The following is a 26,431-nucleotide window of genomic DNA, read 5'->3' as shown; positions in this document are numbered from 1 at the left end:
AGGCTACGTTGAGCTGTTACTTTTCTTTTATCCTTTTATCCGCGTACGTGTCCATCTCATGACATCACTGGGTGATTCTTTGGGAAAAATGTTTGTTTTGTCACATATACACAGACTCAAACACACACAGAGTTTCTATGAGTTCATGGGCTTGTTCTAGTTCTGCCTGGTTAAAAAAGAAAAGTACAAAGGCTTTAAATATTGTGCTACTTGTGCTTAATTTATTTTTTTAATCTGTTATTTTATTTATTTTATTATTTATTTAAGTACTTTAATTTACTTTAAGATTATTTTAATTTAAGCTATTTTTTATTTTGTATTAATTTTATTATTTTATTTGCCTGAAGATGATTATTTTGTACTTTTGTCTGTTTCAATGGTTGTGTTAAAAAAAAAAATTAGACGTTACTCAACAGTTACTCATTACTTGAGTAGTTTTTTCACCAAGTACTTTTTTACTTTTACTCAAGTAATTATTTGGATGACTACTTTTTTACTTCTACTTGAGTCATATTATTCTGAAGTAACAGTACTTTTACTTGAGTACAATCTTTGGCTACTCTACCCACCTCTGTTAATTTACAACACTGAATGTAATGAAGCAGTTCCTCTGGTGCTGCAGCGGAGCATTTTAAGGCTTATTTATGGTTCCGCGTTACACCAACGCAGGGCCTACGCCGTACGGAGCGCGTTGCCGCGTACCCTACGGCGTACGCTCTGCGTTGGTGTAACGCGGAGCCATAAATCAGGCTTAATGTTTCCAGTCACCCTAGCAACAACAGACGCCGTCGCTCCAACAGCGCCAGCCAATCAGGTGTCACGCCTGTCTGACGTCACTTCCCGCCAGCGGCGGGTTGGGTTGGTCGCCATCTTGGCCGAGGCGAGGTAGCTGCTAGCAGAGCAGCGGACCAGAACCGAGCCGCCCAGAACCGAGCCGCCGCCCAGACCCGCTACCGGGGCCTGACCCAGGTCCACCAGGCCCAGCGAGCCCCAGCCCGGCAGCTGGACCGGAACCCGGCCAGCACCAGCACCGCCGGCTCCTCAGCCCAGCCCAGACAGGAACTGTTGCTCCGGTCCGGTTCGGTTCGGTCTGGGTCCATGTTGCTGCAGCCCCGCCGGACCAGGAGCGGAGCCGTGTAGCCGGTACCGGTACCGGGACCACAGCTCCATGTTCCGGGACCAGACCAGGAGCGGACCGGGCCCGCGCTGAGCCGGAACCGGAACCGGAACCATGTCCGCCAGGACCCCGCTGCCCACCGTCAGCGAGCAGGTGAGGACCGGTACCGGGCCTGGTACCGGGACCGGTACTGGTACTGGGACCGGGACCGGGCGGGGCTCACGCTTCCTGCCGGCCCGGATCCAGCCGGTTCTGGTGCTGGACTGGACCAGTCTCGGTGTCAGGGGAACCAGGGGGTCCAGGTTCTGGGTCGGGGTCATCAGAACCAGCAGGGATGGGAATTGATAAGATTTTACCAAATTCCGATTCTTTATATTTGAATTGTTGAATTAAATGTTCTCTTGAGCGACTTTTGAAGATGGATATGGAAATGCAATTGTTTGCAATCTGGTACCAACTATTCCAGACTTTGACACCTCTATACCTAAACACAAATGCTCTTCTAGATTCCAGACATTTAGGTAGATGTAGTAAGTAAGTAAGTCAATTTTATTTATATAGCACCTCTCACAGAGAGAAACTCACAAAGCGCTTTACATACAGAAAAAACAGTAAAAACATGAGGTAATTAAGAAGCTGCACAATGTGTCTCTAAGGACAATAACAAACAGAAAAGAAAGAAAGAAAAAGACAAAAAAAAAAGAAACAAAAATCATAATACATCAATAAATGCCTGCTCAAAAAATAGCGTTTTTAATTTGTTTTTAAAAATGTCCACAGATGTTGCATCTCTCAGGGCTTGTGGGAGCATGTTCCAAAGATCTGGAGCAACTGCTTGGAAAGCCCTGTCACCTTTGGTTTTTAAATTTGATTTTGGCGTTGTTATAAGGCCCTGATCAGCTGACCTTAAGGCTCTTTGTGGCTCATAGCGTGGGACCAGATCTATAAGGTACTGAGGAGCCTGACCATGCAGTGCTCTGTAGGTTATAACTAAAATTTTAAAATGGATGTAGGGTAGGGCTGTTCGATTTTGCCCAAAAATAAAATCTCGATTTTTCTCTCTCAAAATCCGATTTTCGATTACGATTATTTTGTGAATTGACAAAAGGCAAAGAAATGATTTCAAATATGCTGTTTTTTTATTGAACATTTGCCCCATTGGGCTTTAAGTGCAAATTTTGCTCTTATTAAACCAAAAATGAATGAATAAAGTGCAAAACTCTGTAAAATAAGTTGAAAAAAAGTTTTAAAAAATATAATAAAATATAAAGTTTTATCTCTGGAAAAAAAAAATCAGCACTTGCAAACATACAGTAAGTTATATTTCCAATTAAATAAAACAAGACATTTTCTAATTAAACTAAACTGGGTCTTTGCATGCTAAATAATAATGCAACCCATGAAGGAGGTAGAGGTGTGTAATGTCACTCATTACATTTGCTATTCACATTTGCAAGTTTTTTGCAAGGAACACGAGCCGGTCTACGGCATCTGGCTTGAGGGATGCCTGGTGGCCATGCCCCCTCCTACACTAAAGAGCCTCTCCGATGGGGCACTTGTCGCAGGTATTGAGAGGTATTTCCATCAATCATTAATATGTGTGCAGACAAAGAAAAAAAAAGTGAAAAATCGATTTTACGAGTTTCACATTTTAACATCGTTCTAATTACATAATCGCGATTACGATTTAAAATCGATTAATCGAACAGCCCTAATGGAGAGTAGTTGTAAATGTACTCCCCCAAACAATATTACAATATAAAGGTGAGGATAGATTAGACTGTAATAAAGAGTAAGTAGACACTGCTTAGAGACAAGGTGTCTAACTTTCCTTATTATGCCAATAGATTTGTTTATTTTCTTACTCACACAATAAACCTGTTCTCTCCAACACAAACGCTCATCAATAATTATTCCTAGAAATCTTGTAGATGATACTTGGGGCATCTCTCAATTGTAATTTTAGATAAATCCTTGTTGTATGATTTTTTTTTTTTTTTTTTTGCCACTAAAGATAATAAAATTTGTTTTTTTTATATTCAGAGATAACTTCTTCATTTTAAACCATGTGACAAAGGCATCTAAGCCAGCACTCACATTACCTATTAAAGAATTAAAGTTTGAGTTTGAGAGAACCAGCGTTGTGTCATCTGCAAACATAATTGGGGAAAGAATGTTTGAGATGTTACACAAATCATTTATATAGATGAGGAATAATAGTGGACCAAGGATGGATCCTTGAGGAACTCCACAATGAAGTTGTAATCTGTTGGAGTGGCAGCCATTTACAGAGACAAACTGTGTTCTGTTTGAAACATAATTTGACAACCATTGATGACCATGACTTATGGTGTCTCCAGAGAACAACCAGTCCCCCTGTTGTCGTCCGTTTGGTAAAATGTAACCAAACCTTCAAGCGTTTATGCTGCTTTGTCCCCATGTTTTCCTGCTGCTGACGTCATTCGCATCCACTGGAATCGATAAGGGAATCGTTTGCAAAAAAGGCAAACGATTCCAAGGAATTGAAACACTGGGAACCGGTTCTCGATTCCCATCCCTAGTCACCAGAACCAGGGGGGTCTGGGTTCTGGGTCGGAGGAAGGCTGTCACCAGAACCAGGGGGGTGCGGGAAGCTCAGAGCAGCTGATGACGTCATAGATGTTGAGCTGATTGTGTGTGTGTTTCCCAGCATGCCTCAGGGGCAGACAGCCGCGGTGAGGCGGCGTCCCGCTCCGTTCGCTCTGCCCGCGGTAAAAACGCGGCGGCGGCCGGCGGGGACGACGTGCCGCACGTGGGGAACTACCGGCTTCTGAAAACCATCGGGAAGGGAAACTTCGCCAAGGTGAAGCTGGCCCGACACGTCCGGACAGGCCGAGAGGTGAGACCCACGCGGGCAGGCGGGCCAGGGGAAATGTCACCCCCCCCACTAGGAATGGGCGATATTTTACCGTTCACGATATACCGTTAAAAAAATTCCCCACTGTAAGAATTTGTCATCTCGCGGTAAAAAGGATAAATTCCCGTTCATGACGTTTTTGTGTAACAAACATGGTGGAAGGCGGATCTGAGAGCGAGGAGCTCGTTGTTAAACGAGGCTCCAGCTCTGGAACTGGAACTGGTTTGGATTTATAAAGAGACGAGGAGCAAACATCATCTATTATGTGCAGAGTCTGCAAAAACAGAAGGAAATGGTTGTTACATTTTGATATAACGTTTGACTATTACGAAAAAAAAATTGCAATAGTATCTAATTTGTGGCATGTTCCAACCACAGGTTAATTTGCACATTTTATTTATATTAGAAGAGGTCATCACTGATAGGATTTTATTTTCAGTGAACTTTTATTTATTTGTCCTGTTTCTTTATTTATCAGGTTGTATTTTTTTCTACTTCGTGATTTTATAAGCTAAGAAAACTTTAAGGACGATGATACTTTAGATGTTTACACTGTTATCCCACTGTTTAAGCCATACAGTTTGAATAAATGTGGAATCTGTTCTTACATTTCAAACTTGTTTCATTTGAGTCATTACAGTTTTGCAGTACAGGTGGACTAATTTAATTGTTTTTTTTTCAATTTAATTGGTGTAGTTTAGTAGTATTTAGTATTCTTTTAGAGCAGTGATTTGGGGGCTCCAAAGACTGAATTTGTTGATAGATTTATAGTTACAAAGGTGGAGTTGAATTGGTATTTTTTTTTATCGTTATCGGGATAAATGCCAGAAATTATCGTGATAAATTTTGTACATGTACTGAGAATGTGATTGTGTCCCCGACAGGTGGCCATCAAGATCATCGATAAGACCCAGCTGAACCCGACCAGCCTGCAGAAGGTGAGCTGACGGGAGAGATCCCGGTCCAGAACCAGAACCAGTCCTGGGTTTGTGCATGGGAATAACCTCCTGCTGTGTTTCCATGTCCCAGCTGTTCAGAGAGGTCCGGATCATGAAGATCCTGAGTCACCCCAACATCGGTGAGTCTAGCAATCATCACTCCCAACACCAGCCCAGCTCCTGCTGAGCTCTGGCAACGTTTGGACCTGTTTGGTTCTGGTTCTGAAACCTTTAAACATTTAAACAAAACCAAATAAAGAGAACAGTAGATTAGATTCCACTTTAATACCCACATGGAGGTCCAGAGCCACGGCAGAGTAGGGCTGGGTATCCATTCACATGTCAACAATCAATTCCCATTCTTAAGATTCAGAAACGATTATTAGGATTTGATTCGATCTGATATTGATTGGGATTAGTGTTATTAAATATGTATTTTGAGCTGTTGCCTGGATTATATGACTGTAAAATAACTAGAATAATAATTTCACAATAATTATTATGAAATAACTAAGAAATAACCCAAATAGGCCTTTCAATATCCATTTAAAGTGATAAAAAAAAAGAAAGAAGTTGCATCAGCTCATGCAGTAAACAAATCATTTTAGCTCGTCTAATTTATTCTGTCACCACACACATATATTGTCATGAAGCACCAGGCATTTTTCAGGAGTGTCATGACAAACTGTGTCCAATAACAGAAGAAACCAAACAAGCTGTAGTAAATATAGATAATATGAACTTCATTGAACTGATATAACATTTTGAAATTTAAGCTGAAATATCCCCAAAGCACTGGTTGTGCACGGGTGGGCGTGTGTATGAGTGTGTATGAGTGTAACGTGGCTGGTGATTCAATGATCTGCAGGTTTTGCCAGCACATGGTTGACTGATATGGAAGGATACGTGCGAAGAAAGATCATGTACTTTAACTGCGACGTCTGTAATAGGTGGAATGGTAATTTTGTATTACGGTACGACCCACTCTCCTCGCGTGGAGCTCGAGCGCGTCCTGGGGAAGCTGCTCTGTACCTGGGAGTAAACCGGTGGTTCTGCAGCTTCTGTTCTGGTTTCTCAGGCGGCCGCTTCAACATGTTTGTTTTGTTCATGAGGGCAGCGGGGGCAGGAGGGGCAGAGAAGCGTGCAGTGTCCCCAGCTTTTAGTGACCCCTCTTGGAGCATTTTCTCTAAAGAAAAGTTCATTTAGTTCAGGAGTTTTCAAAACCAGCGCATTGTTAACGCTACCGCCACTCTTCGACGCCGTGTTCATTGTTTGATAGTTTCACACCACGCGCATGTGTGAATTAAATTAAGTGACTACTGGGATTAAAGTTCACGGGGCGAAAACGATTTTTAGGAATTAATATGAGAATGGAACGGTGGAGCGTCCAACCACAGGTGTTTGAGCATAAACATTTACGGGTTTGTCCAGGTAGGATTTACAGCACACAGATGGGGACATGTACAGGTGAAGCTACAAATATCTTGCCAACCGCTTGGTGCAAACATCCAGGTGATACTGGAAGAGGCACCGTGGACCCGTACCTGGGGGGTTGGTGTGATGCGCTGGGCTTATCTTGCCCACCTTTTAACAGAATAGAATATACGAAAAGAACAAATGAAGTATCATGAGGCTACACAAAATAATAATAATAATAATAATAATAATAATAATGATAGCTCTGAAAACAAAGTGAAAAGATGCTAAAGAAACCGAAAAAAACAATTTAGGTTGTCATTTCATCTCATGCATGTGTGCATTCTTCTTTGTTTGCTTATTGTGTTTCTATATATGTGTCCATTACCTTTGCTTTGAATAATATCTTGTATGCTTTTATTGAGTTTGCTAGTTTAAGGTCGTTATCTAATGAGTTCCACAGTTTTACTCCTAAAACAGATATGCATCTACCCTTTGTATTTGTTCTTATTGCTGTTGTGTCAAACATTCCTGTTCCCCTGAGCTCATGTTTCTCTCTTGGCTTGAACAGTTCCTGCAGCCCGGAACTAAATTGTTATAAGCCTTGTATATTATCACAGTGGTGTTCAGATTAACTATGTCTTGCATTTTAAGTGTATTGTTTTGAATGAAAAGTGGGTTTGTTGATGCAAGATAATCAGCCAAGTTTACAATTCTAATTGCTTTTTTTTGTAAAATATAAATGGGTTGGATTATTGATTTGTACGTATTCCCCCACACTTCCACACAATATGTCAGGTATGGGAGTAGTAGGGATCTGTATAGTGTTTGTAATGATCTTTTATTTATGATACCTTTCATTTTATATAATATAGCTATTGTTTTAGATACTTTTCTTACTTTCTTTTCTTTAAGGTATTAAAATGTGAGTTTTTCATCAATAGTTATTCCTAATAATTTAGAGCTCTGCGTTAACGGCATCAGCCTCTAACTCTGCAGCTGCATCTTCTGGATCTGATTCCCCGCTCCAGCGAGTCTGTTGGCACATCTGTCCCTGAAGGCTGAATTATGGTTCCGCGTTAAACCTACGCCGTAGCCTGACGTCACCTCCCAAAACATGTAACTACGCGTGGAGGCGACGCAGAGCCAACGCAGACCGAGAGGGCTGTGATTGGTTCACTTGGTAGCAACGCATTTCCATTTTCTGCAACGCATTTTCTTCGTGTGTGTTGTTGTTTTGGTTTTTTCCACAATAGTTGTCCTTATCTCTTTGATTCACTGTGACCGGAAAAGCCGGAAGCTAAACAAAGTATCAACTAGCGCTCTGGGGGGGTACTGCACCGCGGAGAAATGGAGTGACGGAGAAGTCCGGAGGGTTCACGACGGCGTCGCGGTGACGGCGTAGGTTCTGCGTTGGTTTAATGCTGAACCTTAAATCAGGCTTGACAGGGGGGAGGTTTCTCAACGCTACACCTTCTCGTGCTCCGTGTTTTTGTGTTGCTAAAACGTCAATCCTTGTTACGCTGCTGCTGCGAGAGTCTCACCTGTGTGTCTCACCTGTGTGCAGTGAAGCTGTTTGAGGTGATAGAGACAGAGAAGACACTGTACCTGGTGATGGAGTATGCCAGCGGAGGTCAGTCCCCTGTAAACACACACACACACACACACCTACACACCTACCTGTGTGAACTGGTGCTGTCTGAACAGCCTGAACAGGTGAGCCTGGTCTCTGTGTGCAGGTGAGGTGTTCGACTACCTCGTAGCTCATGGGAGGATGAAGGAGAAGGAGGCCAGGGCTAAATTTAGACAGGTAACACGTGCTCCCCTTGCTGTCACCCTGGCAACAGCCAAACCGGACTGCATCCCATAATAGGGAGGTGTGTGTGTCCTCAGATCATCTCTGCCGTGCAGTACTGCCACCAGAAGCGCATTGTTCACCGGGACCTGAAGGTAAGTGGGATGTCCCAGCTGACCTGAACACACCGTGACCCTTTTATCTGGAGACCCAGACGGTTCTGAAGCTCCGTCCAGTCAGAGCGGGTTTAAAACTGTTTACCAGCCCAGGTTTGGATTCAGCTGTCAGTGTTTCCAGAGAGGGGACGCAGCCTCCGTGTTGACTGCAGAAATACACATATTTACGCTGGTACGGAAACCGTTTTGGTCTCCATGGTTACACTTCACATCCATGACGACTGTAGTAGCAATGTTTACGTTCTTGATCAGGTAAGAAGGTTTTTGGAGGTTTGCAGACCCCAACGCAGTCCTGAACCAGACCTTAACACAGACCTGACCAGTCCTGAATCCAGTTCTCCCGTTTCTCCCACAGGCAGAAAACCTCCTCCTGGACGCGGACATGAACATTAAAATAGCAGACTTCGGCTTCAGTAACGAGTTCACGGTCGGTGGGAAGCTGGACACCTTCTGTGGCTCTCCTCCGTACGCCGCGCCAGAACTCTTCCAGGTGAGCTGACGCTGCACCGTCACGGCGGCCAGACCCGGGTCCGTGGTCCGGGGAGACCTGCAGACACCCTGCTGTGACTGTGTTTCCATGCATCAATAACCCTTTTAAAACCCAATATTGGCAATAACCCGAATTTGCACGGCCATGTAAACACCAATAACCCCAATTTGCTCATATTCCGGTTTTTAAAAACCTGAATATGAGCCCTGGGTTACACCTTTTAAAACCCGAATATTGGGTCATGTAAACACCAAACGGAATATCCCCATCAAAAGGAACAGGAATTTGTTTTCTGCTCATGTTCTGTTCACAAGGAATCCTGGTGTTTTGAGTCCAGGAAGTTCTTCTAAACACGGAGAAACCAAGACCAGGAGGAGACTAATCACTTCATAAATGTAATGAAGGATATGAACATTTCTGCATTTGTAGACGCTAGAAAGTACCGGGATAGAAGATTTACAAGAAGGTGAGAGAAAAGTTGCACGAAGCAGCATTTGTTTTGAATTTGGATACAGGAAGAAGAAGCAGAAATGAAAGGAATTGCGTCATCATGTTGTCCGTGCGTCGCTGGTTTGATCCAGATATCCCGAATGATTAATTACCATGTAAACAGGGATAACCATGTTTGCTCACGCATGGAAACGGAATATTCCGAATGTTTCAGTAACCGGGATATTAGCAATAACCCGAGTTTTGACTGCATGTAAACGTAGTCTGTGTTTGTGTTCAGGGTAAGAAGTACGACGGCCCGGAGGTGGACGTGTGGAGTCTGGGGGTGATCCTCTACACCCTGGTGAGCGGCTCGCTGCCGTTCGACGGGCAGAACCTCAAGGCGAGTCCCTTCATAACCAGGAAGTGAAAGCACCAACAGGTGAGCCTGCTGTCCCTGACCCAGGAGTCTGTTTCTGTCTCCAGGAGCTCAGAGAGCGGGTCCTTCGAGGGAAATACCGCATCCCCTTCTACATGTCCACTGACTGTGAAAACCTGCTCAAACGCTTTCTGGTGCTGAACCCGGTCAAGAGAGGGACTCTGGAGGTAAAATGTCCCCGCCGTACTGTACTGATGATGTCACCAGCGTGTCATCAACATGTCTCCTGAAGTCACCGAGGTTTAGTTGCCTCTGGTGTCACCGTGATGTCAGCGGTGAAGCCACAGAATGTCATCAGCGCATCACAAACATGCTGCTATGTTGATTTATGGCGCTTTTACACTAGTACCGACTCAGCCCGACTTGCCTCGTCTCGACTCAACTCACCTTGCCCTCGTTTCTTTTCAATACAGAGGACGACGAAAGCGGAGGACGGTTTGCCTCTGCGAAATCCATATATTTATGATAATGTTCACCTCAAAGGGCATTATCCCGCTTATACCAAGGTCACTTACCAAAAAACATAAATATTAAATCAGTTATTCATGCTTTAATGTGTTTTTAGTTGAAATCATTAGTTTTATAACAAGCCGTTGCAACCTGGTAAATTACAACGTTTTTTAACGAGCCATATTCTCAGTTTCCTTGGTAACGGGAGATATTCTAGTCCGCTCAGCTCCGCTCGGCTATTTTCTTTTCTTTCCTCTTATGCATCCGTCATCAAAATTGTTAAATTTACCAAATAAATAAAAAGAAATTACAAAATCACTCATGTCTCCGTCCTGCGGTAGCTGGCTCTTCTTCTTTGAATCTCCGTTGCCGTGGTTACCACCTGGCAGTTGATCCAGCGCAATGATATTAAAGATATCAGGCAATTTATTGATATTATTACTATACAAAGATTATTATTGATATCATTATTATTGTTATCATCATTATTGTTGTTAGTATATTATTATTATTATTACTGCTTGTGTTTTGGTCGGTTCCGTGTCGGTTTCGTGTTTCGTTTGTGGTTTTTGTTGCAGATTTCCAGTGCTCGACGTGAGGCCTCCGTGTGCTCTTGCTTCCTGGATTGGCCCAAAAAAAAAAAAAGCTGCTGTGACGTACTCGATTGTGCTATTGGCCAACCAATAGTGTTGTATGGTTGTATTGATGGGTGTATATATGGCCAACCAATAGTGTTAGAACGCATCCTTGTTCCTTGAAGTGTCCCAGGAGCAGGAATGCACCAAGCTGGAATGTTACACTAGCGTTTGGTCCCTTGTAGGTTCCTGGAATGTTGCCTGAATGCTCCTGGAATGGGCCCAGAACATTCCTGAAATGTTCTGGTCCCGTCACCTGAAGGTTTCTAAAATATTCCCTGAAAGTTTTTTGTGTTTCTTCTCCAGCAAATCATGAGAGACCGCTGGATCGGTGGCGGTTCTGACGACGAGCAGCTGAAACCCTACAAGGACCCAGAGCTGGACATCAATGACCAGACCAGGATTGGTACAACTCTGCACACGTACACACATAAACACACACACAAACGTGCGCACATACATGCAAACGCACACACACACACACACAACCTGACATATATGTGTGTATATACAGGACTGTCTCAGAAAATTAGAATATTGTGATAAAGTTCTTTATTTTCTGTAATGCAATTTAAAAAAAAAAAAAAAAAAAAAATGTCATTCATTCTGGATTCATTACAAATCAACTGAAATATTGCAAGCCTTTTATTATTTTAATATTGCTGATTATGTCAGGGGATGACGTCACGTTCATAAACTTTATGGAAAGTCTTAAAATGTAGGCTAAAACATATTCTATCATATTCATACTATTTAAGTAAAACTGAAAATTCAACCACACATACGTGCTACTGGACATAGACTCAATTTTAGGCATTAAATGACTTTTATTTGATATTTAATTGTTATCTCTTATATAAGCCCATTGCATTTTTTCATGACGGTATTGAAAATGATACCTCTGCTATTTTTAGACACCGACAGTATACGGTATTACCGTAATACGGCCCAAGCCTAGTGTATATATGGGTGTACTGATGGGTGTATTGATGAGTGTATCTGTATCTGTGATGTCCCTGCTCAGACCTGATGGTGGAAATGGGTTACTCCAGAGATGAGATCAACGATTCCCTCTCCAAGATGAAGTACGATGACATCACAGCCACTTACCTGCTGCTGGGACGGAAGGCTGCTGAGGTGAGGGGTTCCCATGGTAACGGCAGACAGGGCCACGGCGTTGCTCTGGCGGAGCTAACCTGCGTGTGTGTGTGTGTGTGTGTGTGTGTGTGTGTGTGTGTGTGTGTGTGTGTGTGTGTGTGTGTGTGTGTGTGTGTGTGTTGTCCAGGCGGAGGCCGGCGACGGCTCCTCCCTGCTCAGACCTCGGCCCTCCAGCAGCAGCCAGTCTCCTGCTCACCTCCTCACCACGCGCTCCTCCTCTTCCTCCAAGCAGAGGAGGTACAGCGACCAAGGTACACACCTGAACCAGGACCACACCTGACACACTAATTGCGCTTTATACTAGTACCTACTCAGCGCGACTCGCCACAACTCCACTCACCTCGCCCTCGTTTCTTTTCAACACCCAGAGCAGAAGTAGGAGGTTGGAGTGAAGCTGCTGTAGAACATGGAGGAGATGATAGATGTGCTGCTGGGTCTGTGGCTTGTGTTTGATATCAAGTTAAAAATGAGAGTGAGAGAAGCTTCAAGCGGCAACACTTTTTTTTTTTTGTTAGTTTGTCTCGGCGCTGCTGAAAAGTCAGCTGGAGCCGTGAGCAGCTATGAAGAGACAGAGCTCCTGGTAGATCTGGTCGTTCCTTATCGCCCGTCTAGATCTTTTTAATTCTCTCCTCAGCACCAGGTTTATGAACATCTGCACCTCAGAGTTGGATCATGAAACAGACTTCTGCTGCCGTTGAATAAAATGAACAAGAATCCGTCAGAGTCTCTTTCTCTGATTTCTTCCTCCTGACTCAGACGTCTGACTCCAACCCCCCGACCAATCGGTGGCCTGTAGTGTGATGATGTCAGATACAGCCGACTCAGCCGCTTAGAACCTCGGCAGAATAGATACAGAAAAAGTACCATATTTTCTGGACTATAAGCCGCTACTTTTTTCATAGGTTTTCAACCATGCGGCTTATACAAAGGTGCAGCTATTCTGTGGATTTTTCTTCCACCGTTCGGGGCGCTCTAACCGGAATTAGAATCAAAACTAAGACAAAATAAATGCAAAGAAGAATACGCTACTTCTTCTTTAGCAGATAGCATGGATTAAAGTTCTCCGTACTGGGTACGGATTTCCGTCCTGGGGATTTTTTTGCGATATTTTTTTTTTTTTTTTTATGAGATCAGCGCAAATCCGACAAAAAATATGAACACCGGGGTGTCTGTAGCGCCGCGGTGACTTGTCGAACGGCGCCCACTGCAGTCAATCAGCTGTTGGCTGTGCACACACAGTAAAGTTCTCCTCTGGTTTTAGATGCACGTAACCTGACACCTAATAACTCAGCCTAGGCTGAGTTATGGTTCTGCGTCAAAACGACGCCGTGCCTACGGCGTGTGGTTGGCTCTTTTCTACGTTTATGTGTGATTTTTTTTATTTTGGTTTTTTGCACAATAGTTGTCCTTATCTCTTTGATTCACTGTGACTGGAAAAAGTCCGATAAACCATTCAGAAAAAGATCGCTAAATAGCGGTCGCGGGGGGTACTGCACCAGGGTTTCCGTTGTCCGGTAATTGCCGGACTTTGTCCGGTAAAATATGCCGAAGTCCGGTATTTTATAATCTCTCCGGTCAAAATGTTCGGTGAAAATACTCACTGGGGCTGCGGGACTAGGGACTAGAGTCCGGGAGTACCGCGGAGGGACACGCCGAGCCCCGGTGCCGGGAGCCGGGAGGAAGCGCAGCTGCGGCGCCGACATCCACGTTGATTTATGGTTCCGCGTCGCACCGACGCAGTGCCTACGGCGTAGGGTACGCGGCGACGCGCACCCTACGCCAGACCCTACGGCGTAGGCTCTGCGTTGGTGTGACGCAGAACCATAATTCCGGCTTAAAAGTAAACAACATCCCCGTGCATGACAGGCAGACACACACGGGGAGAAGAGACAATTTCTTTAATTTTTATTTTTTTTAAAAACTTTATCCTTATGAACGCAATTGTTATATACGGTAGTCCAACTTTCCTTATTTTAATCAGAACACTTTCTTTTTTCCTCTTCGGCGTGGAATAGTGGGCTTGGAGCGGCAGCCATCGATTCGTTTTTTCTTTTTAGATCCGAGGCTTTGCGTAGATGGCGGCTTCCGCAACTTTCAGGCGCTTTTTCTGCGCAAGCAAGCTTTATAGATGAGGCCCCAGGACTGTTACCGCAGTACCGCGCAGTAGTACTCGGTGCCGGGGGCCGGGAGGAAGCGGAGCTGCGGCGCCGACATCCACGTGTGAGTTGATTTATGGTTCCGCGTCGCACCGACGCAGAGCCTACGGCGTAGAGTACGCGTCGCTGCGTACCTTACGCCGTAGGTTACGCGCAAGCTTCTGCAATATTTATTTATTTTTTGAAGTTAACTCACAGGAATGGATTATAAATTTACGTTTTCAATCGCAACGGAAAGAAAGAAGGATATGATTACAACACGTAACAGGTATGGTCTACCTTGTAATCCAAACTTGCAACCTATCCTTCCCCCTGATGGTTGAAATGACTAAATTTAAACCACCGGGGGGGGGGGGGGTCTGAAAACTTTCCGTCCTGGGATTTTTTTTTGCTTTAATCCCTGAGATAGAAGTAGAAGCAGATTTCAAACAGATAAATAGATAAATAAATAGCGGTTATTTTCTCTTGGTTCTGTCCCGTTTTAATCAGCAAAGTTGCTGCTGTGTTAAAAGACACTGTTAGGAAAGGATCTATTTAGGTACAAACATGTACATCATTTACAGTTCAGAATCCCTCTGTACATGTAGTAAATATCTAATCTAACAACATAAATATCTGCAGCTTGCATGTCTTTTTTTTTTTTAAATAGAGCGGATGCGGCTTGTATGCAGATATATCTTTTTTTAATAGTTTTTTAAAAAAATAGAGCGGGTGCGGCTTATAGTCCAGAAAATACGGTATCTACTCGGCACGTTAGATCCCTGGTGGGAAAGAACCAAACTGGGGCGAGGGGAGTCGGGCTGAGTAGGTTCTAGTGTAAAAGCGCCATAACCCCACCTCTACTCCACAGTATGTCCCGCCTCCTCCACCGCTCCTCCCCCGAGGAGGAGTCAGGCTGCAGCAGAGGGGGAGGCCAAGCAGGACGGGGGAGGTCAGAGCAGGAAGTCCAGCCCGGTGGAGACCAGCAGCCCGTTGCTAAGCAACAACCCCAACAAAAGCGACGCACCAGAACGCAGGAAGACGTCGGCCCCGCCCCCTGTAAGTACACCCGAGGGTGGGTGATGGGGAGGGCGGGGCTTCCAGCAGCCAACCAGCATCTTTGCCTTCGTTGCAGGCCTCGTCGTCCAGCATGACGAGGAGGAACACCTACGTCTGCAGTGACAGGAGCTCCACGGACCGGACGTCTGCCGTACACAACGGCAAAGAGAACAGGTGAGAGGCCGCCTGCACGCCTCGCTGCTGGCCAGCTGGGCGGGAACAGGACTGGGTGTGGTCCTGGTCCGCTGACACAAGAACAAAACTTCAGCAAGAGCACGGTAGAGATGCACCGATCCATCGGCAACCGATCGGTATCGGCCCGATAATGGCCCTATCGGTTTTGATCGGAGATCGGGAAATAATAGTTCAGAGCGGCCGATCAGATGACGTTTACAACAACAAACTGCCGCCCGCGCGGGCGTTCCCGCATCTCAGACCATCAACACTGAAAATGGCCTCGCAGGTACGGGAGTTTTACAATGTCCGAAAAGGACACCAAATTTGCAGTTTGCAAAGTCCAAAGGAGATACACCGAGGAGGAATGTTAGAAAAGAATTTCAACACAACGAAGCTGATAGGACATTTGAACGTTTTTCACATGAAGGAGTATATTGAGTTGCCAAAGTCGGCTGCAGCTAAGGCAGAGAAAGAGAAGGAGCAACGCCACTAACTCCGCTGTAACAGAGACCTATAAACGACAGCAAGAAAAATAAAGAACTACATCGTAGGGTAATGAATTCATATGCTTTGCTCATCAGCCGCTTTCTGTTGTAGCAGACATCAGGTTTAAACGCGTTAGCAGCTTGGATCTGCGGTTTGCGCTGCTGCGTCGTAAATATTTCACTGATGAAATCCTGTCGGAGTTTTACCAGAATATATACAGTCACATCCAAACCCTCACCCAGGACGACAGTCGTGTCAGTCGCTTCACGAGTGACATGTGGAGTTCTAGTGTGAAGAGTTTTGCTTCACTCACAAGAGTTTCCTCATATGCAGCGGATGCTACCGCTAAGGCTTTCACAAAGCTTAATAAATCACAATTAATTTTTATTTTAAGATTTAATTCCTCTTTCCACAGGAAAACTAAGGTTTATAGTTTACAACTTGTATCAACTTTTAGAGAGTGACATGTCTGCTGTTGTGTGTGTTGGTGACATGTTGTACATAATTATTACCACAGGAAAGCTGAAGCTACTAAGCTACACCCACTCTTTGTGACTTACTCTATTGCTCATTGCCTCAGCCTTTTCAATTCATGATACTTTCTCATCTCCTAATTTTATACCTAATAATACAATGTCAGTGTTGTACATGAGACAACAATATTGACGAATGTATGGATTTCACTCACTGTGATCGGTAGAAACTGCTTTTGGTTATCTGTGATTGGGAGGGAGAGAGGGAGAAGGGAAGGGAAGGTAGAAGGAAGGAAGAAGAGAAGGAAGGACGGAAGGAAAGGAGAAAACAAGGAAAGAATGTACAAGGGGAGAAAAGAAGGAAGGAGAGAGCAGGAGGAAAGAAGGACAGGAGAATGAGGTCATTTTGACCCAAAGACAGTACCAGGGTTAAGTGTGAAGCAGCAGCTTGGTGGTTGGTCCTCTCCGGTGTCTGACCTCTGACCTCTCCCACCCCCCTCCCTCAGCTCGGAGACCACGCCCACCCAGCGCTCTGCAGGCGGAGCCTCCACCCACAGCGTCAGCAGTGGAGCCACGCCGCCGGACCGGCTGCGGTTCCCTCGCGGGACGGCCAGCCGCAGCACGTTCCACGGCGGGCAGCTGCGTGAGCGGCGGACGGCCACCTACAACGGCCCCCCCGCCTCCCCCAGCCTGTCCCACGACGCCACGCCCCTGGCCCAGTCCCGCAGCCGCGGCTCCACCAACCTGTTCTCCAAGCTCACCTCCAAGCTCACACGCAGGTACGCAGCACGGCATCATGGGAGGTGACGCGCCCTCTCAGCTTTTTTTATCTTCTTCCTTCCTGTTTTCTCATTTGTGCTCTCCTTGTTTCCTCCCACGTCTCTCTTCCTTGCCCCTCTCTTCCCTCCTTTTCTGCATCCTTGTTTCTCCTCTGGTCTCTATCTCTCCTTCCTATTTCTTTTCTGTCTCCTTCCTCGTTTACCGTCGTTCTTCCTTGCTTCCTCATCCTTCCTTTCTTTTTTGTCTCATTTCCTATCCTTCCTCGTTCCCTTCCTCCTTCCTTTCTTCGTCTCTGCTCCTTACTTCCTCCTTCTGCACTTCCTTTCCTATTTATTTCTTTTGTTCTTTGTTTCTTTGTTCCTCTCTCACTTTTTCTTCCTCTGTCTTTCCTTATTTCCTCCCTCCTTCTCTCTTTCTTTGGCCACGTTTCCTTCCTCCATGCTTGCTGTCAGAGGGACGTCGGAGGTGGAGAGGAATGGCCGCCCTGAAGGCTCCAGGTGAGTCGGGGTGACTGACCAATCAGAGAGCAGAGACTGTGACTCTGTGTCCTCTGATTGGACAGATGATCCAGCTGTTTCCACGGCCACGCCGTCTCTCACTAGGGGTGTAACGATACACTAATCTCACCATACGCTATTGAGGTCACGATAACGATACGATATTATAGCAGTATTTTTTTAACAACCTTGAATGAGGAACATGTGACTGGAAAAAATGGTCTTTTATTTGAAAGACACAAAATACAAAACAATACTGTGCGTTTGCCCTATTGTTCCAGTTTGTAATGCTTTATAACTGTTTAAGTTTTAAAGAGAAAGCCAGGCCAACCATTTTCCACAAACTGAACTAAAAGTAAATGTCAGGTTTGCATTATGCATCTTCAGTTTCATACAAGTACAAATATTTTGCCACAAACTGAATAGTTTCTCTTATGCATGTAACAACTAAAATTAAATAAATAAAGGTAAATAAATAAACTATGAAAAGTCCCAAACTCCAAATGCAACATGACTGTTATTGATCTTCTACAGAGCTCAGAGCTTCACCTGCTCCAGCCTGAGGCCGTAAGGTGAACCCCGGTATCGTTTCATCCTCCACCTTTGGGGACGACACGATCTTTACATCATAAAAAAGATTGATTCATGCTCACCTTAGAAGTAAAAGTTCAGAGCTCAAAACCCCCAAGAGTCCCGTGATCGGGACCAAAACGGTCCTAGTTTCTTCTGAGCGGAGGAAGATTTTGGTCCGCGGGTCGAGGCGCGGTCGGCACGTGATCCCGCTGCACCAATAGGATGTTACTAGTAAACACAATAGATTAATATTAATAACTCAATATCGCGCTGCAGTTTGTCACCTCCACCACATGTATCGTGATGTTTTTGTATCGTGAAATTTTGTGGCACGATATGTTGTTACACCCCTACTGACCAATCAGAGAGCAGAGTCTGGTTGGACAGATGATCCAGCTGTTTTCACGGCCACGCCTGCATCTCTCACTCTGGTCTTCTTCCTGTCTGCAGCCGTAACGTGGCGACGGAGCCGAGGGCGGAGCCGGCGTCCCCCGCCGCGCCTCACCTGAAGGAGGGGAAGCCGCGCTCCCTGCGCTTCACCTGGAGCATGAAGACCACGTCGTCCATGGAGCCGCTGGACATGATGAGGGAGATCCGGAAGGTCCTGGACGCCAACAACTGCGACTACGAGCAGCGCGAGAACTTCCTGCTGCTCTGCGTCCACGGCGACGGCCACGCCGAGAGCCTGGTCCAGTGGGAGATGGAGGTGTGCAAGCTGCCCCGCCTCTCCCTCAACGGAGTCCGCTTCAAGCGGATTTCAGGAACCTCCATCGCCTTCAAGAATATCGCTTCCAAGATCGCTAACGAGCTCAAACTCTAGACCTACGGCTGCAGCTGTCGGGTGATCAGCTGATCACGTCCTGATTGGAAGCTCCTCCACATTTCTTGGTGACTGATGCCGCGGCCCGCTCACCCTCCTGTCTGTGGGGTTTCCCCTCCAGCTCAGCAGGGGCAGCTGCGCCTCACACCTAACATGATGGACTTTGGTGCAAAGGATCATGGGACTCTGAGTCCGGACGATTAGTTACTAGCTATTATTTCCAGAGCCTCCGCAGACACGGCTCTGCAGCGGTCTCAGGCCCCGCCCACCCGCGCCCAGGTGGGCGGGGCCTGGGGGGAGTCTGTGTTTGTGAATGTAAATAGTTTCTCACCTCGTTTTCATGTAGGTTTTGTACATGTGAGCAGTCAGCTGACGCTCAGGCTCACCTGTGGCTCATTAAACACCTGAACGCAGCAGCTCCGCATGTCTCCGCCCTTTCCTTCACCACCTTACAGTCCAACACAACTCCTCAGGTAGAGCTCATTTGAGAGGGAGATTTTTAGTGATTATGATGAGGAAGTAGTTTATTTGGTCGATCAGTTTCCATTGATAAATACATTGCATTTCATTTCCTTTTGTAGGAAAGAAATAATAAAAAAAAGAAGGAATAAACCGACCAAAAGGTGTAGGCTGAAGCCTAGGCTTATTGTGCCTTCCCTTTTTAACTTTGTTTACTTCATAGTACTACTACTGTGCTAATACAACAAGGACAAACAATCTACAACAACAAAAAAACAGCAAAGTAAACACACATGCAAAACAAGAAGGAAGACAAATGTAAATATGACAGAAAAATCAAGTAAAAAAAACAAACAGAAGACGGATTTCAGTAAAGCAGTTTAGTCCCCCTCCTTTCTTCAGTGTCATACTTCCTCCACCATTAAAGCCAGAGTTTATGAATGTGTAACCACTGAATAAGAGCGTTTTCCCATGATTCAATGTTTTCATCCCAGTGAAAATGATGAAGTGGGTCAAATATCAGACAAATACCAGTCAACATGTCATTGTTTTCACTGTGCCATCATTCAGTGAACAGCACTGAAGCACGAGCATGTGGGCAATACTAAGGCTGCGTTCAGACTGCAGGCAAATCTGATTCATATCTGATTCCTTCTCATATCCGATTTTCAGGGCTGACTGTCCACACTGTTTTTAGCAAGTGTCCAAATCGGATCTGGCTCTGTTCAGACTGGGCCACATCATTGACTGATCTGACGCGTTGCCGTGGCAACGACGTCGGAGCGGAGGCGTCACCCAGCACGTGTATTGTGTGACGTCACGTAATTGCGACAACAAAAACTCTTCTTTCTTCCTCTGTCCAAGGACTGCTGTTTTCGGCATCTTCCGACTGCTCCATACCTGTAACGTAGCTCCACAACTGGAAATGGCCGGGTGGTTTGGCACATGGGTCTGGTCTGGCGTCGCGTAGAGTGACGTCACGGACAGTCAAAACCGATCTGAGTGTTTGGAGCTGTTCAGACTGAGACGCATCTGCCCAAATGCGATATGAAACTACCTCCCGGAGGTGGTTTCCATCTGGTTTGCAAAAATCGGATCTCATGCGGTTTGGGACTGTTCAGACTTCAAAAGAGTCATCCAGTTTCAATCTGGATGGGCTAAAAATCGGATATTGGCTGGCAGTCTGAACGCGGCCTAAGTACCGCTTTGCATCAAGCATAGATCCACCCTCAGCAGCAGGAACCCTCAAGGATCCAGACCCGGAGTTCCTCTGAAGTTGCCTGTAGTATCCATTTTCAGGATTTCCTGTCCCACAACTCTCTGTGTACTAAGATGTTTTACTTTGTTGTTGATAAGGAGGCTTCAGGACCAATCAGGGGAAGTTACACATGATCCCTGTTTAATAAACTCAGTTATTAGAGACTTTTACTATAAACTATATTCATCACAAATTGAACCATCTGACCAATCGGTCAATGAGTGTCTTGGAGAAATTAATCTGCCGAAGTTACATCAGGAACAGGTTATGAATTTAGATTCTCCGCTCTCAATAGGAGAACATGAAGCTTTCCAACATATGCCTAATAATAAAGCTCCGGGCCCAGATGGCTTTCCAGCCGAGTTCTATAAGGAATTCTGGAGCATATTAGCACCAACGTTTTATAAAATGATCTTAAATGTTGAGGAGAATAAAAGCTTACCCTTAAATATGAATTCTGCTAATATTAGTCTTTTATTAAAACCGGATTAGGATCCCTTGCTCCCATCGAGCTTCCGCCCAATATCATTGATAAATGTAGATCTTAAAATAATTAGCAAGGCTCTTACCATGCATCTGGAAAGAGTCACCCCTTCTATTATACATCCGGATCAAACAGGTATCATTAAAGGTAAATATTCTTCTACTAATACTCGTAGATTACTTAATATTATAGATTATTTGAGTATCAATAAACAGGAAACTACTATTATATCCTTAGACGCTGAAAAAGCATTCGATCGGGTAAAATGCAAGTTTCTATTGGCAACTTTACATAAATTTGGATTTGGAGAATCTTTTATTGACTGGATAAAAATATTATATAGCTCTCCCAAGGCACGTGTAAGGACAAATGTTTTAACTTGCAAACTTACAAGTTTTAACTTGCAAAGAGGCACTAGACAGGGTTGCCCTCTCTCTCCCTCACTATTTGCAATATTTATTGAACCTTTAGCTGCAGCTATTAGACAAAATGGAAATATTAAAGGTATACAATGCAAAACATTAGAGAACAAAATAAGTCTTTATGCAGATGACATACTCCTCTTCCTCCAGAATTCACAATCTTCACTATCACAGACAATTGCACTTATAGAGGGATTTTCATCTCTGTCTGACTATTCTATTCATTTTAGGAATATAGCCAACAGTGGTGTAAAGTAGCGAATTACAAGTACTTCGTTATTGTACTTAAGTAAGATTTTTGAGAATTTGTACTTTTATTGATACTTTCATTTTTCTGTACTTTTACTTTTACTTCGTTACATTTTCAAGTAAAAAATCGTACTTTTAATCCGCTATATTTAAAATTGGACACCTCGTTACTCGCTACAAATTAAAGAACAGCACAGCGGGGGCTGATTTAGGGTTCCGCGTTACACCGGCGCAGAGCTACGGCGTAGGGTACGCGGAGACGCACACCTTACGCCGTAGCCTACGGCGTAAGGTGTGCGTCGATTTAACGCGGAACCATATGGGGGACGGGAAGGAAGGGGGGCGCGTGAATATACCGAGAAGGAGCCGCAGCTCCCGGGAGAGTTGCGCCGCAGAGGCGGGCCGGACGGCCGGAGGAACCGCCGTCGCGTCGAGTACCGATGAGGACTGAAGCCTGAATTATGGTCCCGCGTTAAATCGATGCAGAGCCTCGCCGTAGGGTACGGGCTCTGCGTTGGTGTAACGCGGAACCATAAATCAGCCTTGAGCGGCAGCCGACGCGTGTCCATGCGCACTATTCTTTGATTCCACCCCTTCTAAGGTGGTTTTGGCATTTAAAAGTTCAAAAGTCTCATCCTTTATCAGCTGGGGTTGCTTAATGTTGTCACTGCATACTCCAGGCTGGGGGTGGACCTGTCAGCGGGGCCAATGGGGTACAGCAGCAGTGATGAGCAAAGGGACAAATTAAAATGGGGTAATGGAAACAAACGCTAAAGGGGTCAGAATAATATCACCATTATTTAGAGTTGTAAGCAAATTCTTGGATTCTTCATTTCTTTGCAATCCTTTTGAAAATAATTTTGTACTTTGAATTTTGTACTTTGTACTTTGTACTTTTGTACTTAAGTACATTTTACACCATGTACTTTTTGTACTTTATTATATTTAAGTTGAGGTACTTTTATACTTTTACTTAAGTAATGTTCTTAATGGGTACTTTTTACTTTTACTTAAGTAATTTTTAAGCAGAAAATTTGTACTTTTACTTAAGTACAATATTTTTGTGCTTTTTCCACCTCTGATAGCCAATACCAAATTACAATCAGGGAACATTAGATATTTAGGCATAAATATCTCCCCTAGGCTGTCAGAGTTAATAAAATAAAATTATGTTCAGCTTTTAAAGAAAATAGAAGATGATCTTTCCAGATGGAACTCTCTTCCCATTTCACTCATGGGAAGAATTGCCACTATTAAAATGATGGTTTTACCAAAAGTAAATTATTTTTTCTCAATTCAATTCAATTGTATTTATATAGCGTCTAATACAACAAAGTTGTCTCTAGACGCTTTCCAGAGACCCAGAACATGAACATGAACATAAACATAAACATAAACCCCCGAGCAATTATTACATAAACAATGGCAGGTAAAAACTCCCATAGTGGGAGAAAAACCTTAAGCCAAACAGTGGCAGGAAAACCTCCCCTTTAGGAGGGAAGAAACCTGGACCAGGACCAGGCTCATAAGGGGGGACCCTCCTGCCGAAGGCCAGACTGGTGGTCGGGGACGTCAACAGCACAGCAGGCAGGTGGAAGCAGCAGCGGGATGACCAGGGGGGGGGGGGGGCGTCAGCAGCACACAGCAGACATCCACGTAGGCAGGTGGAAGCAGCAACGGGATGGGGGGGGGGGGGGGGGGGGCGGGACCGCAGGCCAGAACGCAACTCCAGAGGCTCCAGCCTCAGCCTCCTTAACCCAGCCTAAAGAAAAAGTGGCCTTTAATAAAACTTGTGCAACCATTTTTAAAATAGCATGCAGCAGAATAAAGACTCTCTGTCTGCGTATTCTTTGATTTTGGCGATGTCGCCTCCTTGCCACAATAACAGCAGCCATCGGTGCGTAATGCTGGGCAGATTAGCACCTTCCTTTCGAACGTATTAAATACAGACGCAATCACAATCCCCGCAATAACTTTCAGGCTTGGTAAATCTCATTGCGTGTGGTAAATTAACCTATTTGCATTTTCCCCTCCCAGTATTTAGCGCTTTCTGGCGGGTACGCCCCATATTGATTATTCATCAGGGCAAAAGTACTAAATGAACAGCGTGTGCAATTTTGCTCATTTGAGAGGCGCAGTCGTCTTTGCACGCTGTTAGTAGATCAGCTTGCACATTGGTTTGCGGGTGATGTCAAGTTTGCACACGTTTTTACGCACGCAAACCTTTAGTAAATCAGGCCCTTACTGTTCAATATGGAATTAGCAGTAAAAAAATTTTAGAATACCAACAACTTAAGGCCATAATAAATAAAACATATAAACTTAACCAATTAGACCTACAACTTCCCGCCAGGATAATAGAATTATTGAACCTAAGCACCCTAAAGTTGCTATCGAAACTTTACAGGTTAGTGTCTAAAATAGATAATTCAGTCTCTCTTCCAATTTCAAAATCTTAACACCGACCAGATTTCTTGGTCACAAATATGTATTTTACTTTCACTATGACTAAGAACCCAAACTTACAACTTATACAGTACAACGTTCTTCATAGAATACATTATACAGGACAAAGGATGTTCCAGATGGGCTTTGTCACCTTTAACATCTGTTCACAGTGCACAGAGAACACCCCAGATAATTATATGCATGCTTTATGGTTTTGTACACCGGTACAGAAGTTCTGGATGTGAGGATTTATCCACATGGATCAACTACAGAATCTAGTGAATTGGAAAGAAAAGTCCAGTTTATGTATTAACCACTTTAGGAATCTTCTGTCAGACCATATTAGTAGTGAGATAATGTCTGCCTCCACACCAGTGGAGGTACGGTGGGGCCCTGGCCCGGCTCGGAGGGCCGGCCCCCGTCAACTTGGATGACCGGTGGGGGACTCATGCGCACATAGGCAGGGGCGTGGGGTCCGGGGCGTGGGGTCTGGGGCGTGGGGTCCGGGGCGTGGGGGACATTGTCCCGCGTGGCCCGGCACTCTCCACCTCACGGTTTTAATAACACTAGACACTGCACATTCAACATTTAATAAATACATTTAACAAGGATACTTAGTTCTGGAGGGGGGGGGGCATTGTCAGCATGATACCCTGACCTCCCCCTCCCTGTTTTTATTGCATTAATCACATGCACTCAACACCAGGGTCGGGAGGGGGGCCCACATCACCCGCGTTCCCTCGCCGGCCTGGGATAGGTGGGTCGCGATGCCCGGGCCTGGCGGGGCTCGCCGCGCAGCCTGGGGTGCCTTCTGGCGGTGCTGGACCCCCCCAGGGAGGGGGAAACAGTGCTGGACCCCCCGGGGAGGGGGAAACGGTGCTGGACCCCCCCGGGGAGGGGGAAACGGTGCTGGACCCCCCCGGGGAGGGGGAAACGGTGCGTGATTGTGTGTCTTTGTCGGTGAGAATGCGGTATGGAAGGGTCCTGCCATGGAGGATTTGGGCCTCCATTGGCAGGACAAAATTTAATAATTTATATTTATTGATATTATTACAAAGATGGTTATTAATATTATTATTATATTATTATTGCTATCATCATTATTGTTGTTAGTATATTATATTATTATTATTATTATTATTATTATTATTATTATTATTATTATTATAGAAACCGGATAGGTGAATGGATGAATGAATGGGATGCCTGGGTCTGGGGCCCTCCGTTGTCGGGCCCGCGCGGGTGTCGCCCTGTTGGGGTTTCCCTCTCTCCGGGCCCGTCTCCGGTCCCCCCCGCTGCCTCCGCGGCGGGGCGCCCTCTGGTCCTGGAGGGCCACTTTCGTGGGGGTGGGTGCTTCTTTTGCCTGGGTCGCGGTCCGCCGCCGCGGGATCCCTGGCTGCTTCTTCCCGTGTCGTGGGGCCCCCCCCATGACACGGGGCGGTGGGTTGCCTCTCGCCCTCTTCTCGCCCTCTGTAGGGTTGCTGGTGGACTGGGTTCCGGGGTACCTCCTTGTCGGCCTCTGGTCGGGTGGCGGGGTTGCCTCCCCCCCTCCCCCACTATAGATACACTTCAGGTGGAGCTTTGATAGGATTATTACAGACACACACACACACACACACACACACACATATATACTCATACATGCACACATACACAGCCACACAAACATATACATACACACACAAACACACACACACACACACATAATCATATACATACATGCACACACACACATAGACATACACACTGGCTTGTTCTGTAGTTTTTGGGGTTAGTTAGCGGTAGCTTAGCTTAGACTGTAATCGGATCTCGAGATTTGGGTCGATTGCTGCTCGTGTTTTGGTCGGCTCCGTGTTTCGTTTGTGGTTTTTGTTGGAAGAAAGAAAGAAAGAAAGAAAGCTTCCCTTAGTACTCCCACAATGGGGAAATTCTTTCTCTGCATTTAACCCATTTTCTAGTTGAACTAGTAGCAGTGGTCTGCCATGCAATGGCATGGCGCCCGGGGAGCAGTAAGGGTTAAGGGCCTTGCTCAGGGGCCCAAGGTGGTTGACTTTTGGTTGCAATCCAGGGGCTTCAACTTGGGTCCTCCAGACTCCAGCCCTCCTCTGTAACCACTAGGCTGCCACCCCCAGTGGTCTCTGCATTTAACCCATCTCTAATTAGACTAGAGAG

The 26,431-nt window shown here is 45.3% G+C and overlaps 1 protein-coding gene across 2 annotated transcripts; it reads left to right on the top strand.

Annotated features, from left to right (window-relative positions):
* The first annotated feature begins 850 nt into the window (after positions 1-850).
* LOC133418603 (MAP/microtubule affinity-regulating kinase 3-like) lies at positions 851-19,350 on the top strand. 2 transcript variants are annotated; one of them, XM_061707374.1, is made up of 18 exons: positions 851-1,270; positions 3,807-3,995; positions 4,898-4,951; positions 5,043-5,091; positions 7,935-8,000; positions 8,107-8,177; positions 8,261-8,317; positions 8,694-8,828; positions 9,559-9,660; positions 9,744-9,863; positions 11,088-11,187; positions 11,806-11,918; positions 12,067-12,190; positions 14,946-15,133; positions 15,210-15,307; positions 16,776-17,048; positions 17,502-17,546; positions 18,570-19,350. In XM_061707374.1, exons 1-18 carry the CDS (start codon positions 1,232-1,234, stop codon positions 18,937-18,939), a joined length of 2,193 nt encoding a protein of 730 aa, XP_061563358.1. In that variant the 5' UTR covers positions 851-1,231; the 3' UTR covers positions 18,940-19,350. The 2 variants fall into 2 exon arrangements, with proteins under 2 accessions (XP_061563358.1, XP_061563359.1); XM_061707375.1 differs by lacking the exon at positions 17,502-17,546.
* The last annotated feature ends 7,081 nt before the right edge of the window (positions 19,351-26,431 follow it).

The sequence above is a fragment of the Cololabis saira genome, chromosome 18 (genome assembly GCF_033807715.1).
Source record: "Cololabis saira isolate AMF1-May2022 chromosome 18, fColSai1.1, whole genome shotgun sequence".
Lineage (NCBI taxonomy): Eukaryota > Metazoa > Chordata > Actinopteri > Beloniformes > Belonidae > Cololabis > Cololabis saira.
The sequence above is the reverse complement of the archived record's forward strand: the minus strand, read 5'-3'. Positions and strand labels throughout refer to the sequence as shown.

Coding starts and splice junctions, on each gene's coding strand:
- LOC133418603 (XM_061707374.1), top strand. CDS start 1,232: ATGTCCGCCAGGACCCCGCTGCCCACCGTCAGCGAGCAG. Junction 8,178..8,260: donor CCAGGGCTAAATTTAGACAG/GTAACACGTGCT, acceptor GTGTGTCCTCAG/ATCATCTCTGCCGTGCAGTA. Junction 11,188..11,805: donor CAATGACCAGACCAGGATTG/GTACAACTCTGC, acceptor GTCCCTGCTCAG/ACCTGATGGTGGAAATGGGT.